This window comes from Staurois parvus, unplaced genomic scaffold (genome assembly GCF_062004578.1).
Source record: "Staurois parvus isolate SC_StPar_1 unplaced genomic scaffold, SC_StPar_1.0 ptg001066l, whole genome shotgun sequence".
NCBI classification, from domain to species: domain Eukaryota; kingdom Metazoa; phylum Chordata; class Amphibia; order Anura; family Ranidae; genus Staurois; species Staurois parvus.
Genome location: NW_028318862.1, coordinates 3,735,174 through 3,753,001, shown reverse-complemented (window position 1 = coordinate 3,753,001; position 17,828 = coordinate 3,735,174). Strand labels below are relative to the sequence as shown.

Here is a 17,828-nt window from a genome sequence, read left to right as displayed (position 1 = left end):
TGCTCCTGTCTTTTATCCTCACTCACTACCTGCCTTGCTCTGCTGCACACCTGGCAATCTACAAAACCTGCTCTGCCTATTACTACGGTGCCCAAATCAGAGGATCATCAGCCTTTCGAGGTCATCATCTGCAAGAGCTGCAAACAACAACTACTGGCGCTCTTGTCCCCCTGGTCCCTAGACTCCCTCTGTTCCAACTTCAGCGGGGTCAGGGCTAGTGACACAAGTGAGGCCGACCTCGTCAATTCAGTCTCCCATCAGGTACGTGACAGATAGATAAATAGATAGATAGATTCAATATATATATATATATATATTTATATACTGTGTATATAAATAAAAAAAGACGTAAATTTCATTTGGGTGCAGCGTTGCTTGACCGCGCAAGTGTTAAAGTAATGCAGCATCATAACGCAAAAAATGGCCTGTCAGGAAAGGGGGTAAATCCTCAGGAGGGCAAGTGGTTATTAAAAGGAAAGGTATTTTTTTATAAAAAGAACGTAAATTTCATTTGGGTGCAGCGTTGCATGACCACGCAATTGTCAGTTAAAGTAACGCAGCGTTGTATCACAAAAAAATGGCCTGTTTAGGAAGGGGGGGGGGGAATCCTCAGGAGGGCAAGGGGTTATTAAAAAGAAAGGTAATTTTTAATAAAAAGGACATAAATTTCATTTGGGTGCAGCATTGCGTGACCGCGCAATTGTCAGTTAAAGTAACGCAGCACCGTAAAGCAAAAAAATGGCCTGGTCAGGAAGGGGGGTAAATCCTCAGAAGGGCAAGTGGTTAATATGTCTTTTTTTTAATATATTTATTGATTTTACCATAATCACATTATGCAAAACTTGAGTTGTCTTGAGTTGCAATTGTATACACTATTATTTTTTTTTATTTGCTATTTTTTTTATCCTCAGGAGGGAAAGTGGTTAATATGTCTTTTTTGATATTTTTATTAATATTAATGAATTAATATTATTGTTTTTTCTCAAAATTGTCAGTCTTTTTTTTTTTAATAAAATAAAAAAACGCACAGACGATCAAATACCACCAAAAGAAAGTTCAATTGTGGGGAAAAAAAGGACGTAAATTTTGTTTGGGTGCAGCGCAGCACCGTAACTCAAAAAATGGCCTGGTCAGGAAGGGGGGTAAATCCTCAGGAGGGTAAGTGGTTATTAAAAGGAAAGGTACCTTTTAATAACATTCAATTACAATATGACATTATTATTTTTTTTTTCCTATGAAAGTGAAGTTACCCGTTAAGACATTTTAGATTTTTTTTTTTTTTGTGATGAAAAAATTCCTGTGAATATGTCTTTTTTTTGGTATTGTTCTGTCCTGCCCATGTTCACCTTTTGCTAGTTATAATTGATCTGAGCAACTGCCATTTTTACTTTACTAGACAGGGCAGAAACTGGCTTATGGGACCACTAAAGGTACCTACCTCTATGATTGTGTATCCTTTTTCACAGGTAAGTGTCAAGCGATCCTTCACAACGTACGTTTTCTTTACAGGCGTAAAATGTCCTCTGGATGGCGGCACAGGATCGGGACATGGAAGGGCTAATCATGGACAAGAGTGGAGAAGGGAAAAAAAATGATTTCCTGGCCTTGATTTAACCGGCTACAATGTGGCGAGCAGATCTGTCCATTGCTTTAGGAGTGAATAGATGAATTAACATTCTCATTCAAAGAAACAAGAATATCTTCACACAAATGTAATGATTGGATTAGAACAACCCTCTGCCTGCTCCTGGCCTTGGATCATTTCTAACAGAGAAAGGAGTCAGATACCTATCATTAATTACAACCCAATGGGCTGGAGAGCTGCCAGGAAGAGTAGCCGGCCAGTGAAGTGAATGACACGGATTACATGGGGCCTGTGAAAACTCTCTTTACCCAACCCAAGGAAAACATAACATAGCCGGTGTGTTAACAGTAGCCGGCAACCCTCATAAATCATGGAGCTGGGTGTAGTAGTGCGCAGCTTCTGTTCTCACTTTTCACCGCTTTGTAATTGATTTCAATAATTCTACAAAGTTTCACCTCAATAAATCAAAAAATAATAGCAGCTTTCCATGTACTCACCTTTTCTTAGACATACTTTATGCCGGTGGTCTCCAAACTGCTGCCCAGGGGCCAAATGAGGCCCTTTGCTTGATTTTATCTGGCCTTAATACATAAGGGGGGATATGATCTCCATGTATAATACATAAGGGGGATATGATCTCCATGTATAATACATAAGGGGGGATATGATCTCCATGTATAATACATAAGGGGGATATGATCTCCATGTATAATACATAAGGGGGATATGATCACCATGTATAATACATAAGGGGGGATATGATCGCCATGTATAATACATAAGGGGGGATATGATCTCCATGTATAATACATAAGGGGGATATGATCACCATGTATAATACATAAGGGGGGATATGATCTCCATGTATAATACATAAGGGGGATATGATCTCCATGTATAATACATAAGGGGGGATATGATCTCCATGTATAATACATAAGGGGGATATGATCTCCATGTATAATACATAAGGGGGGATATGATCAACATGTATAATACATAAGGGGGATATGATCTCCATGTATAATACATAAGGGGGGATATGATCTCCATGTATAATACATAAGAGGGGATATGATCACCATGTATAATACATAAGGGGGGGGATATGATCTCCATGTATAATACATAAGGGGGGATATGATCTCCATGTATAATACATAAGGGGGGATATGATCTCCATGTATAATACATAAAGGGAGATATGATCTCCATGTATAATACATAAGGGGGGATATGATCACCATGTATAATACATAAGGGGGATATGATCTCCATGTATAATACATAAGGGGGATATGATCTCCATGTATAATACATAAAGGGGGATATGATCTCCATGTATAATACATAAGGGGGGATATGATCTCCATGTATAATACATAAGGGGGGGATATGATCACCATGTATAATACATAAGGGGGGATATGATCTCCATGTATAATACATAAGGGGGATATGATCACCATGTATAATTCATAAGGGGGGATGTGATCACCATGTATAATACATAAGGGGGGATATGATCTCCATGTATAATACATAAGGGGGGATATGATCACCATATATAATACATAAGGGGGGATATGATCTCCATGTATAATACATAAGGGGGGATATGATCTCCATGTATAATACATAAGGGGAGATATGATCTCCATGTATTATACATAAGGGGGGATATGATCTCCATGTATTATACATAAGGGGGGATATGATCTCCATGTATAATACATAAGGGGGGATATGATCTCCATGTATAATACATAAGGGGGGATATGATCACCATGTATAATACATAAGGGGGATATGATCTCCATGTATAATATATAAGGGAGGATATGATCTCCATGTATAATACATAAGGGGGGGATATGATCTCCATGTATAATACATAAGGGGGATATGATCTCCATGTATAATACATAAGGGGGGATATGATCTCCATGTATAATACATAAGGGGGGATATGATCTCCATGTATAATACATAAGGGGGATATGATCTCCATGTATAATACATAAGGGGAGATATGATCTCCATGTATAATACATAAGGGGAGATATGATCTCCATGTATAATACATAAGGGGGGATATGATCTCCATGTATAATACATAAGGGGGGATATGGTCTCCATGTATAATACATAAGGGGGGATATGATCATCATGTATAATACATAAGGGGGGATATGATCACCATGTATAATACATAAGGGGGGATATGATCTCCATGTATAATACATAAGGGGGATATGATCTCCATGTATAATACATAAGGGGGGATATGATCTCCATGTATAATACATAAGGGGGGATATGATCTCCATGTATAATACATAAGGGGGATATGATCACCATGTATAATACATAAGGGGGGATATGATCACCATGTATAATACATAAGGGGGGATATGATCTCCATGTATAATACATAAGGGGGGATATGATCACCATGTATAATACATAAGGGGGGATATGATCTCCATGTATAATACATAAGGGGGGATATGATCACCATGTATAATACATAAGGGGGGATATGATCTCCATGTATAATACATAAGGGGGGATATGATCTCCATGTATAATACATAAGGGGGGATATGGTCTCCATGTATAATACATAAGGGGGGATATGATCATCATGTATAATACATAAGGGGGGATATGATCACCATGTATAATACATAAGGGGGATATGATCTCCATGTATAATACATAAGGGGGGATATGATCTCCATGTATAATACATAAGGGGGGATATGATCTCCATGTATAATACATAAGGGGGATATGATCTCCATGTATAATACATAAGGGGGGATATGATCTCCATGTATGTATTTATACACAGAATATAACTGGATACTAACATTTATAGGTAAAGTTGATCCAGGGAATATCCGATTACCTCTCAGGGGATCAGGAAGGAATTTTTTCCCTGCAGGAGCAAATTGGATCATGCTTTGCTGGGTTTTTGCCTTCCTCTGGATCAACTGTGGGTGTAGGATTATAACTTTTTTTTTTGGTTATGGTTGAACTGGATGGACTTTTGTCTTTTTTCAGCCAGACTATGTAACTATGTAATGGAGACGCTGCAGAAAAGCTTTTAGTGCATTTTTGCCACGTTTGTGATGTGTTTTGATGTGTTTTGGGTTTTAATCTGCCTAGCAAAAACAAAAAACTGCAGAAACAGATCAAACTGCATAGGTGTGAACCTAGTCTAAGGCTTGGTTCACATCCCTGTGGCTAGTGCCGCTGTGGGACCCACACAAATACCTGCAGCCGCTCCACCCCCAGAAAGGAATTTGGGACCCGCGGGAGGATGCCATTAATTCTAACGGGACGCCTCCCACACTAGAAATCACAACCGTACTGGGGTCCTAGGTTGCCGTGCAGGCTGTGATTTCCCAAGTAGTGCAGGGACTTCTTCCCTACGTGTCTTGGGGCACAGGAGTTCATTCAAATGAATGACCTCTCATGTCTGTACAAATCGCGGCCCGCACAGTCGCACATATTTGAACCAGGGGTAAGGGGGCGTTTGACAATGACTGTAAATTCATGACATCACCCTTAGGCTCTCATGGCCCAGCCGTTGTCAGTGCTCCCATCTCTCCCCCTCGCTCACTGACACAGGAGAGCTGGAGCTGTGGGATCACATACTCTACCCGGACCAGAGTGGAATAAAAAGAGGTACAGTGAAGGAAATAGGTATTTGATCCCCTGATGATTTTGAATGTTTGCCCACTCTCAAAGAAATGGTCAGTCTAAAAATTGAATGTTCGGTGTATTGTAACACTAAGAAACAGAATAGCAACAAAAAATTCAAAAGAAATGCATGTCTAACAAATGATGACTGATCTGCATGTTCATGAGGAAAATAAGTATTTGATCCCCTTCACAAAACATGACTTAGTACTTGGTGGCAAATTCCTTGTTGGCAATCACAGAGGTCAGACGTTTCCTGTAGTTGGCCCCCAGGTTTGCACACATCTCAGGAGGGATTTTGGCCCACTCCTCTTGGCAGATCCTCTCCAAGTCATTAAGGTTTGGTGACTGACATTTGGCAACTCGAACTTTCAGCTCCGTCCACAGATTTTCAATTGGATTAAGGTCTGGAGACTGGCTAGGCCATGCCAGGACATTAATGTGCTTCTTCTTGAGCCACTAGGGAACTAGTTAGTGTTAGGCTTTCCTTCCATTTCAATAAGCTGCAATACTTTGTTTCTTTTATATCTACCTAAAGTACAGCAAAATGCCTGTTAAATGCACTGAAGTGGACCACCCTAGTCTAGGTTTGTGCATTGCAGTCATACGTGGTCTTCAGATCTTCGGATCTGGAGACTGTAAGTGGGCAGAGGGCAGTTCTTAGAATAACTGGGGCCAAGGGGTTTCAATGAATTGTTTGTGATGTGCATTTCCTTTCCATGTGCACCTTGCTGTAAAGGCTGGTTATAGGTTGGGACTAGAGATGAGCGAATCGAACATGGCAAAGTGGAATTCGTTTCGAAGATTAGGAAAATTCTCCAAAAATGGCGGCGACATGTGTGGCGACGGAGCGGGGATCTCTGGGAAGGCGCGCAGACAAGGCGCGCTGACCCATAATGCATTCATTCATGACATGTGATCGCATTAGCCAATCAGCAGCCAGCCAGCCAGCACTGTGTAATGGTCGAGCTATAAATTGCGGCCATCTTAGAATTCTCCATTAGCCTCCGGTCATTCAAGAGAGACAGACCTCTCTGTATTAGGGACAGAGAATTGTTACTCAGGGACACAGAATTGTTACTCAGGGACACAGAACTGTTACTCAGGGACAGAATTGTTACTCAGGGACAGACACAGAATTGTTACTGAGGGACACAGAATTGTTACTGAGGGACACAGAATTATTACTGAGGGACACAGAATTGTTACTCAGGGACACAGAATTGTTACTCAGGGACACAGAACTGTTACTCAGGGACACAGAATTGTTACTCAGGGACAGACACAGAATTGTTACTGAGGGACACAGAATTGTTACTCAGGGACAGACACAGAATTGTTACTGAGGGACACAGAATTGTTACTGAGGGACACAGAATTGTTACTCAGGGACACAGAATTGTTACTCAGGGACACAGAACTGTTACTCAGGGACACAGAATTGTTACTCAGGGACACAGAACTGTTACTCAGGGACACAGAATTGTTACTCAGGGACAGACACAGAATTGTTACTGAGGGACACAGAATTGTTACTGAGGGACACAGAATTGTTACTCAGGGACAGACACAGAATTGTTACTGAGGGACACAGAATTGTTACTGAGGGACACAGAATTGTTACTCAGGGACACAGAATTGTTACTCAGGGACACAGAACTGTTACTCAGGGACACAGAATTGTTACTCAGGGACACAGAATTGTTACTCAGGGACAGACACAGAATTGTTACTGAGGGACACAGAATTGTTACTGAGGGACACAGAATTGTTACTCAGGGACAGACACAGAATTGTTACTGAGGGACACAGAATTGTTACTGAGGGACACAGAATTGTTACTGAGGGACACAGAATTGTTACTCAGGGACAGACACAGAATTGTTACTGAGGGACACAGAATTGTTACTGAGGGACACAGAATTGTTACTCAGGGACACAGAATTGTTACTCAGGGACACAGAACTGTTACTCAGGGACACAGAATTGTTACTCAGGGACACAGAACTGTTACTCAGGGACACAGAATTGTTACTGAGGGACAGACACAGAATTGTTACTGAGGGACACAGAATTGTTACTCAGGGACACAGAATTGTTACTCAGGGACACAGAATTGTTACTCAGGGACACAGAACTGTTACTCAGGGACACAGAATTGTTACTCAGGGACACAGAACTGTTATTCAGGGACACAGAATTGTTACTCAGGGACAGACACAGAATTGTTACTGAGGGACACAGAATTGTTACTGAGGGACACAGAATTGTTACTGAGGGACACAGAATTGTTACTCAGGGACACAGAACTGTTACTCACGGACACAGAATTGTTACTCAGGGACACAGAACTGTTACTCAGGGACACAGAATTGTTACTCAGGGACAGACACAGAATTGTTACTGAGGGACACAGAATTGTTACTCAGGGACAGACACAGAATTGTTACTGAGGGACACAGAATTGTTACTGAGGGACACAGAATTGTTACTGAGGGACACAGAATTGTTACTCAGGGACAGACACAGAATTGTTACTGAGGGACACAGAATTGTTACTCAGGAACACAGAACTGTTACTCACGGACACAGAATTGTTACTCAGGGACACAGAACTGTTACTCAGGGACACAGAATTGTTACTCAGGGACAGACACAGAATTGTTACTGAGGGACACAGAATTGTTACTGAGGGACACAGAATTGTTACTCAGGGACAGACACAGAATTGTTACTGAGGGACACAGAATTGTTACTGAGGGACACAGAATTGTTACTGAGGGACACAGAATTGTTACTCAGGGACAGACACAGAATTGTTACTGAGGAACACAGAATTGTTACTGAGGGACACAGAATTGTTACTCAGGGACACAGAATTGTTACTCAGGGACACAGAATTGTTACTCAGGGACACAGAACTGTTACTCAGGGACACAGAATTGTTACTCAGGGACACAGAACTGTTACTCAGGGACACAGAATTGTTACTCAGGGACAGACACAGAATTGTTACTGAGGGACACAGAATTGTTACTGAGGGACACAGAATTGTTACTCAGGGACACAGAATTGTTACTCAGGGACACAGAACTGTTACTCAGGGACACAGAATTGTTACTCAGGGACACAGAACTGTTACTCAGGGACACAGAATTGTTACTCAGGGACAGACACAGAATTGTTACTGAGGGACACAGAATTGTTACTCAGGGACACAGAATTGTTACTCAGGGACACAGAATTGGTACTCAGGGACACAGAATTGTTACTCAGGGACACAGAACTGTTACTCAGGGACACAGAATTGTTACTCAGGGACACAGAACTGTTACTCAGGGACACAGAATTGTTACTCAGAGACACAGAACTGTTACTCAGGGACACAGAATTGTTACTGAGGGACACAGAATTGTTACTGAGGGACACAGAATTGTTACTCAGGGACAGACACAGAATTGTTACTGAGGGACACAGAATTGTTACTGAGGGACACAGAATTGTTACTGCGGGACACAGAATTGTTACTCAGGGACACAGAATTGTTACTGAGGGACACAGAATTGTTACTCAGGGACACAGAACTGTTACTGAGGGACACAGAATTGTTACTCAGGGACAGACACAGAATTGTTACTCAGGGACACAGAATCGTTACTCAGGGACACAGAATCGTTGAATTAAAGAGTATGTCAGACAACACGCAGAGGAGTGGCAGAGGAGGCAATGTTTCAGGAGCGAGCAGACGTGGCAGCAGAGGAAGGGGTCGAGGCAGCACTAGTCGCAGCCAGAGGCCAGTGCTCCCGGTGTCATCCAGCGGTCGTGTCTCCACCGACAACCCTGCCGTCATCGATTGGTTGGCTCGGTCGTCTTCCTCTTCCCAGGTCACCTCTGACACCTACAGCCAACGGTCGGTGGGTACGTCAGACACAACCGTTAGTTGGCATGGCCCGGGAGCAAGCCCACTGAAATCACGTGTCCTCTACCTGCCCCTGTCCTTTGGTGTTCCCTCACCAAGCGAAGTATTGCATGCTGTGGGCTCAGCCCCACTGTACAGTGAGGAAGAGCTAACAGAGGGCGGTCTGGAACGGGGGGAGACATCCGCCTCTTCAGCAGCCAGGCGAAGAAGTACTGGCGAGGAGAGTGGCTCGGTAGCCGGTCTAGAGACAGGTCTGTCTCCTGACCCACACGCAGCCGAGGGGGCTAGTAGTGAGGCGGAGACCCTAATTGATGATGATGAGGCTGATCGCACTTGGCAGCCTCGTCGTCATCAGGCTATTGCTTCCGCATCATCAGGAGAAGAGGGTGCCAGCTTGGCAGCGAGCAAAACAGTCGGTGGGTTGCCCAGGAGGCAGCAGGGTCGCAGCAGTGTCAGTGGAGGCAAACGGCCACGGAGTAGAGCACCAGCTCCACTGCAGCCTACCACCACGGCCAGTAGTGGTGCCGGTGTGCACGGAGGAAGTAGCAGTCAGCCAGTGAGGAGTAGCGGGGGCAAAGTTTCCTACTCGGCGGTGTGGCAATTTTTCGTCAAGACGCCTGAGGAAGTAAACGTAGCCGTATGTCGACTATGTGGCCAGAAAGTCAAGCGTGGCCAGGGGGCCCATGTCTCCATCGCCACACTCTGCCATGTGCCACTTTCAGGTCTCCTCACACTGCTGGTGGGTTCCATTTTGTCATAGGGTGCTGGCAGATTACGGGCCTCCCATTGCTGCTGCCAGGCCCATAATCTGTCATGGGCCCCTGTACCGCCTCCTCATGCTGCTGCCAGGCCCGTAATCTGTCATGGGTCCCTGTACGGCCTCCCATTGCTGCTGTCTCCATCGCCACACTCTGCCATGTGCCACTTTCAGGTCTCCTCACACTGCTGGTGGGTTCCATTTTGTCATAGGGTGCTGGCAGATTACGGGCCTCCCATTGCTGCTGCCAGGCCCGTAATCTGTCATGGGCCCCTGTACCGCCTCCTCATGCTGCTGCCAGGACCGTAATCTGTCATGGGTCCCTGTACGGCCTCCCATTGCTGCTGTCTCCATCGCCACACTCTGCCATGTGCCACTTTCAGGTCTCCTCACACTGCTGGTGGGTTCCATTTTGTCATAGGGTGCTGGCAGATTACGGGCCTCCCATTGCTGCTGCCAGGCCCGTAATCTGTCATGGGCCCCTGTACCGCCTCCTCATGCTGCTGCCAGGCCCGTAATCTGTCATGGGTCCCTGTACGGCCTCCCATTGCTGCTGTCTCCATCGCCACACTCTGCCATGTGCCACTTTCAGGTCTCCTCACACTGCTGGTGGTTTCCATTTTGTCATAGGGTGCTGTATGGCCTCCCATTGCTGCTGCCTCCACCGCCACACTGTGGCTCCACACTCTGGTTTTGGCCCCGTGACTGCCCAAATGAGTGAAGTGTGCGGTGATTCTAAGATCGACGGCACTCATCTGCATGTCATACTGACTGACAGTATTATTTCTCTTCCCCAGCAGACTCCAAGGGCATTTAAATTAAAGGTACAGTGTTCTGCACTAATATAAAGGCTCTCTGAAGCCTAGAAACACCCTTTTTATAAGTTAAATTCGCAGCGAATATATTCGACTCGAATCGAATTTATTCCGCGAATTCGCCGAATCAGCCGAATCGAATTTTTGAATACTTCGCTCATCTCTAGTTGGGACGGTTGCCATTTTGTTGCAGTGCATTGCTGTGTCATTCACTCTACTTTGCCAGCATACCACAAGTCACATATGTGAACCATCTATGTGTTGTGGTGTGCTGCTTTTTTTTTTTTTAAAGTGCATGTCTGCTTTTTCTGCATTTTAGTGCCCTGGCAGCCTATTCAAAATGAAGGGCTACTTTACCACAACACATGTTGATGCACCACAGATGTTTGAATCTGACTTTACAATATCAAATTTTGGCAGCGTAGTTAACTTTGTTTATGCGTCTGAAATACAAAAATGTACCATATGGCCCTACAGCTAATCATTGACTTTAAAAAAGGCTCTAGAAAATAGCAAGTTTTAGAACAGTCTTCGGATCTGGAGACTGTAGGTGGGCAGAGGGCAATTCCTGGAATAACTGGGGCCAAGGGGTTTCAATGATTTGCTTGTGATGTGCATTTCCTTTCCATGTGCACCTTGCTGCAGAGTCTGGTTATAGGTTGGGACGGTTGCCATTTTTTTGTACAGTCTCAATGATTTTACCCAGAACTCACACATTTTCCCATCTGAATCCAAACAAAAAATGTATGCCTCATGGATAAAAGTTGGGTGAATCTTGGGTATAAAGCATTGATAAATGGACCCCGAGTTTGTGAAGTGTGGAGATTGGTGGAGGAACTTCACAGAACTAGATATTCAGATACGGTCTGTCTACATCGCACTCCACCTTCGAAAAGGGAATACTCTTTTGGTGTATTTTATTTTTTAAACCATTTGTCAGCATTCTCACCCTTTACTGTGTACTGAAGGTTCCAGCCCGTGTGATGTCCTGATCCATCTGTTGTGAACACAATATCCACTTTATTACTCCTTGTGTCGATCTCTGGTGGTAGTGTCTCTCCACACAGTACAGCAATTTCTTTCCCTTTGGCTGTAATCTGTATGAAGCAGAAAAAACATGATTGGGTGGCATGTAAAATCAATAAATTAAATGCTATGCGGTCTAGTAAACCCTGTGACTGTGCTAAAGCCTTCTACTGGGTTTATTCCTCTTCTCACTGAACTGTACCCCCTGCTCCCCTGAAGTTGCAGTTCCGACAACACCTAGGAAGGAGATGGCTGCAGATTATCTCAGCTCTGAGCACTATCCGAAGATGAACAACAATAAGAAGTGTACACAGAGAGATGAGACTTGTCAGCAGGGGCAGACTGACAACTCATGGGGCCCCCGGGCAATAGGGGATCATGGGGCCGCTGTGTCCTTGCCCACACTCAAATCACACCCAAAAAAGCCTATTAACCTCCCTGGCGATATGATTATTTCCAATTTTTGGTGCTGAAAGCGGTATCATTTTTTTGCATGAAAAAATTTCGTTTTTTTATTGTAGGCCTGTAATTTTTAGGAATAACTCACTGAAATCTGTCCGAACAAGAGTCTAGTAAACATTCTGGATATGATAAAACTTGAAACACGAAATCATAAATTATAATTTAATTAATAATCATAAAAAATAATAATATAATAATAATAAATTTAATTCAATAATATAATCAAACCAAAAACACTGAAATTTGAAATACAGAGGCAAATTCGCACATCACTGAGCAAAGTCGCAGAATAGTTTTCAGTGTCTGATGAGGAATTTCCCCCACGAATCATTATCACTCAATTCTGCAAGTGGTTCTAATTTACTATTGCTGTTCTCTAGCTGATCTAAGCCCGCTTTTGACATAAAGGGACGCTTTTTGGACGCCATGAACTTTTCTAAGTTTCCAGGCAGAAAGAACAGTCAAAATGCAGGCAGGGCACAGGACAAAGCAGTAGGGACAAAATATATGTGAAATGCATTGAAACAGCAATGTTTTACTATGTAATAATCATTTTTAAAAAAATAACATTTTAAAAAAATTTCAAATTTGCCGCCGTTTCCGGCGCCCGTACGTCCCGACGTCACAGGGACCGGAACACGGAAGCCGGATGCCGGCATCGACCGGAGGAGATGGCCGGGGACGCTGCAGGGGACACATCGCGGGAGCGAAGGACAAGGTAAGCGCTGCAGGGACTCCCTGAGCAACGCCGCATGGTATTCCCGAGTGTAGCTTGGGGGTTACTGCTCTTGGTACTGAAATTTTACCCCGAGCTACACTCGGGAATACCGCCAGGGAGGTTAAAAAGCCTATGAAAGTTCCAGGGGTATCTCATGGGGCCCTCTACTGACACCAGGCCCTTGGGCAGTCCCTGAGTGCCCGAATGGTCAGTCCACCCATGCTTGTCAGCTTCTGCATCCCGATTGCTGCTGCTTGTCATGGGAAAAATATCAGGGCCAAGATTTCATTATGAAGCACCCATCTCCTTCCTATTTGTTGTCAGATCTGCCATGACAGGAGGGTACAGTTCTGACATAATAGCAAGAGTAGTACATGTACTTTGTCCCACAGAGGACCGAACAGTCAAATAAATAACGTTATATCTCTGAGATTGTAAGCTCTGAGGATCAGGCCCTCCAATCCCTCTTGTATTGAACTGTATTGTTGCTGTACTGTCTCCCAATATATTGTAAAGCGCTGAGCAAACTGTTGGCGCTATATAAATCCTGTATAATAATAATAATATATAAATCCTGTATAATAATAATAATATAGTTCTTCTTTAACCTCTTCCTGCTGGCCGTACACATATCCACAGCATATGTGTGTGATTCGGGCAGAGACTGAAGGGGTGAGGTGGGGGGTTGGGAGGGGTTGGGCTCTGTTTCCGCCACCCCCCTCTGCCAATCCCTCCACTGGCTTCCGATTGCGCAACGGATCAAATTCAAAATCCTAACACTGACGTACAAAGCCGTCCACCATACTGCCCCGAACTACATCACTGACCTAATATCCAAGTACCACCCAGCACACACACTCCGCTCCTCACAAGACCTCCTTCTTTCTAGTTCCCTGGTCTCCTCCTCCCATGCCTGCCTCCAGGACTTCTCCAGGGTGTCACCCATCCTCTGGAACTCCCTGCCCCAACCCATCAAATTATCACCTACTCTCCTCTCCTTTAGGCGCACCCTGAAAACCCATCTCTTCAGGGAAGCCTACCCCACCCCCTGCTAACTTGCCGACCTCCTCCACTCTTCCTACCACTCCATCCCCCACAGCTATCTCCTCCTGTGCCACCATCCCCTCCCTCCTAGATTGTAAGCTCGAAAGAGCAGGGCCCTCGATCCCTCATGTTTTGCATTGTATTGGTATTGTTCTGTCACATGTTCTGTCCCCCTTTGTAATGTACAGCGCTGAGTGAACTATTGACGCTTTATAAATACTGTATAATAATAATAATAATCTCGGCAGGTGGACCTTAACACCGAAAGGCCGCATATATGTGTACCAAAATGTAGAAATGCCGAGAGAGTGCACCCTACCAGCACAGTTACCGGCACGTAACGGAAAGCTACTGATCTCTACTTCTGCTGCACTCAGGAGCTTTCTGGTCATGTGACCGCTGTGACAGCCAATGAAGCCAGCACCTGAAACCTCGTAAGGTTCAGGGGCACAGTGGCAGGAAGGGATTAAATAAACACTTTGTGTAGCAGAAATCTATATAAAAAAAAAAAAAAAAAAGCAACTTACACTAACTAAGGGGCACTTCTATGTGTCTGCAGGCTAACTTGGATCCTCCATATGGCATTCTTCTCCTTCCCACCCAATGTACTTTTCTATTGGCCCATTATGGTAACGAGCAGCCTTAGGCTCCATTCACATCTGAGCGTAGCTTTTTTTGTGCATTTTTTCATGATTCAAGATTGAGGCTAATTATTAAAATGCAGCAGCTGGGTTGTGGTCTTTGGCTTGCCTGGAGAAGCTCAAACGGATTTCCAGTCTCCTCAGCACTTTTCTGCAAAAAGCACCTCCGTGATTCTCTTCAGTTGCAGTATATAATTAGGACCGTGTTCTAAGTGTATGTAGGATCCCGGCAGGCAGGCAGCAGCCATTACTAGTGTGGGCATCTGAAGCCAGCTCCTACTTTCTTCTGGATTCGGTGCAGCTGGCTACCCAGCATGCACCTCCTGATCTCGCATTTGCGCTGTAAGGACACAGGACGGCACACTGTTATTTGTAGGTTGCCATAACAATGGAGGCGGCGACAGAAGATCACGCCTCGTTGTTATGGTGACCTGTCAATCATTCTTCCTGATAACGTCACTTCCAGTCAAGAAAGACTTCACCATTAGGCTTCCTAAAGACACCTGGGAAAAGCAATGGCGATTTCCCAAGAGTCCTAGGGAATAGCCTAATGGTGAAATCGCCTAGGCGGCCAGACCGGAAGTGCAGGATAATGACAGCAAAAAAATCAATAAATTAAAAAAAAATCCCATAACAGACTGTTCTGCGGGTGGGCATTATGTGGCAAGGATCAGGAAAAAAAAGGGTGGAACTCCGCTTTAAACACGAAATCTGTTTGCTTTAACCACTGCAAGTCCGGACACTTTTACCCCCTTCCTGTCCAGGCCAATGTTCAGCTTTCGGCGCTATCACACTTTGAATGACAATTGCGCGGCCATGCAACACTGTACCCATATTAGGTAATTTTTTTAGCATTTTGTGAGACAGATAAAGCTTTATTTTGGTGATATTTATTCACCACTAGGATTTTTATCTTTTTGCTATATAAATGAATAAGTCCAAAAATTTTGAAAAAAAGTGTTTTTCTTATAAAATTTTGCAAATAAATAATCTTTCTTCATAAATCTTGGCCAAAATGTAATCAGTTATCTTTTTAGCAAAAAAAAAAAAAAATTAGTTTATAACCAAAAATTATAATTTTTATAAAATTGTTTTACATTTCTATTTTATTTTTTATATTATTATTTGTTTTTTTGTTTTTGTTTTTTTACATACTGTCACCCTAGCAGTACAGTGTCACCATGGTGACACTGTACTACTTGTGGGGGTTATGAAGATTTTTTTATTTATTTTTTTTACACTGATTGCTTTTACAACCATAAAGGCTGTAAAAGCAATCATTTCTCCTTCTCTCTGGCTGCATTCTTGCAGCCATTGAGAACTACTGTGTGAGCTATGATTGGTCACAGCTTGTCACATGGTACAAGGCTGTTGTGAATAGTCTTGTGCCATGTGACCTCTGTGATCATTCACAGATTTCACACGTAGTAAGCAATGATGTCAGAAGTGACATCTTGCTTACTACTCTTCATGCGATCACTGATTGGCCAATCAGTGATCACATGATCGGGACCTCACACAGAGGTCCCGTACAACGATCGGTGTTCCATTGTGTCCGGAGGACACAGCGGGCACTGGATCGCGTTGCTGCGCGCTCCCAGGGAGCGTGCACAAGCAGAGGGCGGGGAGGCCGTTTATATACAACGGCTGGACGGGAGGTGGTTAAACCACAATGCTGGTTTTTGTAGACTGGCAGGAACAGGCCCACCCTAACAAGACTCTTCTTACATGTTCATAGTGCAGTATGGAAGAACGAAGGCATAATCTGTTTGCTAAGAACAACAAGGACTCTCCTCCCGTCAGACACTATGGTTTTATTTACTCAAACCTGAGAGTGCAAAATCTGGTGCAGCTGCGTATAGTAGCCAATCAGCTTCTAAGTTCAGCTTGTTCAGTTAGTCCTCATGTACACGGGACATTTTGATAACGCTGGTAACATTAGCTGTGTAAAGGCACATTCAGCTTTTTTTAGTGTTTTTGCATTAGCGTTTAGCCGCGATTAGCAGCATTTTTCCACGTTTGCTTTTTTAGAGGTTTTTGTTACCAAAAAAAATGTTGGTCAAAAAAAGTCCAAAACCACCTGCTTGCTGTGTTTTACCACGTTTTGCTGCGTTTTTCAGCAATAGAGCATTTTTGCAGCTAAAAAAACTCCTCTAGAAACCCACTAGTTCTGGGGGTTTTTCCAGCCAAAAAATATCCCAGCCAAAAAACGTTTATTATTATTATACAGGATTTATATAGCGCCAACAGTTTGCTCAGTGTTTTACAATATAATGGGAGACAATACAGCAACAATACAGTTCAATACAAGAGGGTTAGGAGGGTCTGCTCCTTGAAGCTTACAATCTAAGAGGGAGGAGCTATTGGTACAAAAGGTACTAACTGTGGGGGATGAACTGGTAGGAGGAGGAGAAGATTCCATTCTTGGCTGAGGGCAGGATAGGCTTCCCTGAAGAGATAGGTTTTCAGAGAACGCCTAAAAGTGAGCAGAGTAGGCGATAGTCTGATAAATTGGGGTAGAGAGTTCCAGAGGATGGGGAAGCTCTGGAGAAGTCCTGAAGATGAGCATGGGAGGTAGAGACAAGGTATTACAGTCTATGTGTCAATGGACACATAGGATAACCTGCTGGGGGGTTTACTGGCTGTAGAAAAAAACATCAAAAGCCATAAACAGTCGCTGTAAAAATGTCCCGTGTGCATGAGGGCTAAAGCTTTAGAAAAAAAAAAACCTGGAAGCTGATTGGTTTCTCTGCAGAGCTGCACCAGATTTTGCACTCTCAAGTTTTAGTAAATAACCCCCCATGGCACATGTGGTCCGCTGTGTCTGGGTATTGTGTTCTGCGGTTACAGGTCACATTCATTTCGGATGGGGAGGAGTACAAAATTTCTTGGCCTTCGCTGGGCAGCTTCTGTCAGGTTGAAAATGAAGATTAAACAGTGCACAAACTGGAAAATTACACAAGTCCCCTGGGGAACATCGTAGCAAATAACTCAAGTGTCAGTTATCAAATGGATTTTTGTGCGATTATGAAAGTGAAGCCATATCAGCGGTATCTATAGATCTGGTTCAGCACTAAAAAGCAGAAACATTTCAGCACACATTGGCCAAGATAAATCTTTAAGAGCTTTCCGGCATTTTCATTTCATTTT

The 17,828-nt window shown here is 43.7% G+C and overlaps 1 protein-coding gene across 2 annotated transcripts in view; it reads right to left on the bottom strand.

The window, feature by feature from the left end:
- Positions 1-17,828, bottom strand: part of LOC149440619 (mannan-binding lectin serine protease 2-like) — a 77,324-nt gene that overhangs the window by 17,075 nt on the left and 42,421 nt on the right. For both annotated transcript variants that reach the window (XM_089658413.1, XM_089658412.1), the window contains exons 6-7: positions 11,737-11,884; positions 1,439-1,557 (exon numbers count right to left, since the gene is read on the bottom strand). In XM_089658413.1, coding sequence (XP_089514539.1) covers positions 1,439-1,557; positions 11,737-11,884 — 267 coding nt within the window. The remainder of the gene's footprint in view (positions 1-1,438; positions 1,558-11,736; positions 11,885-17,828) is intronic.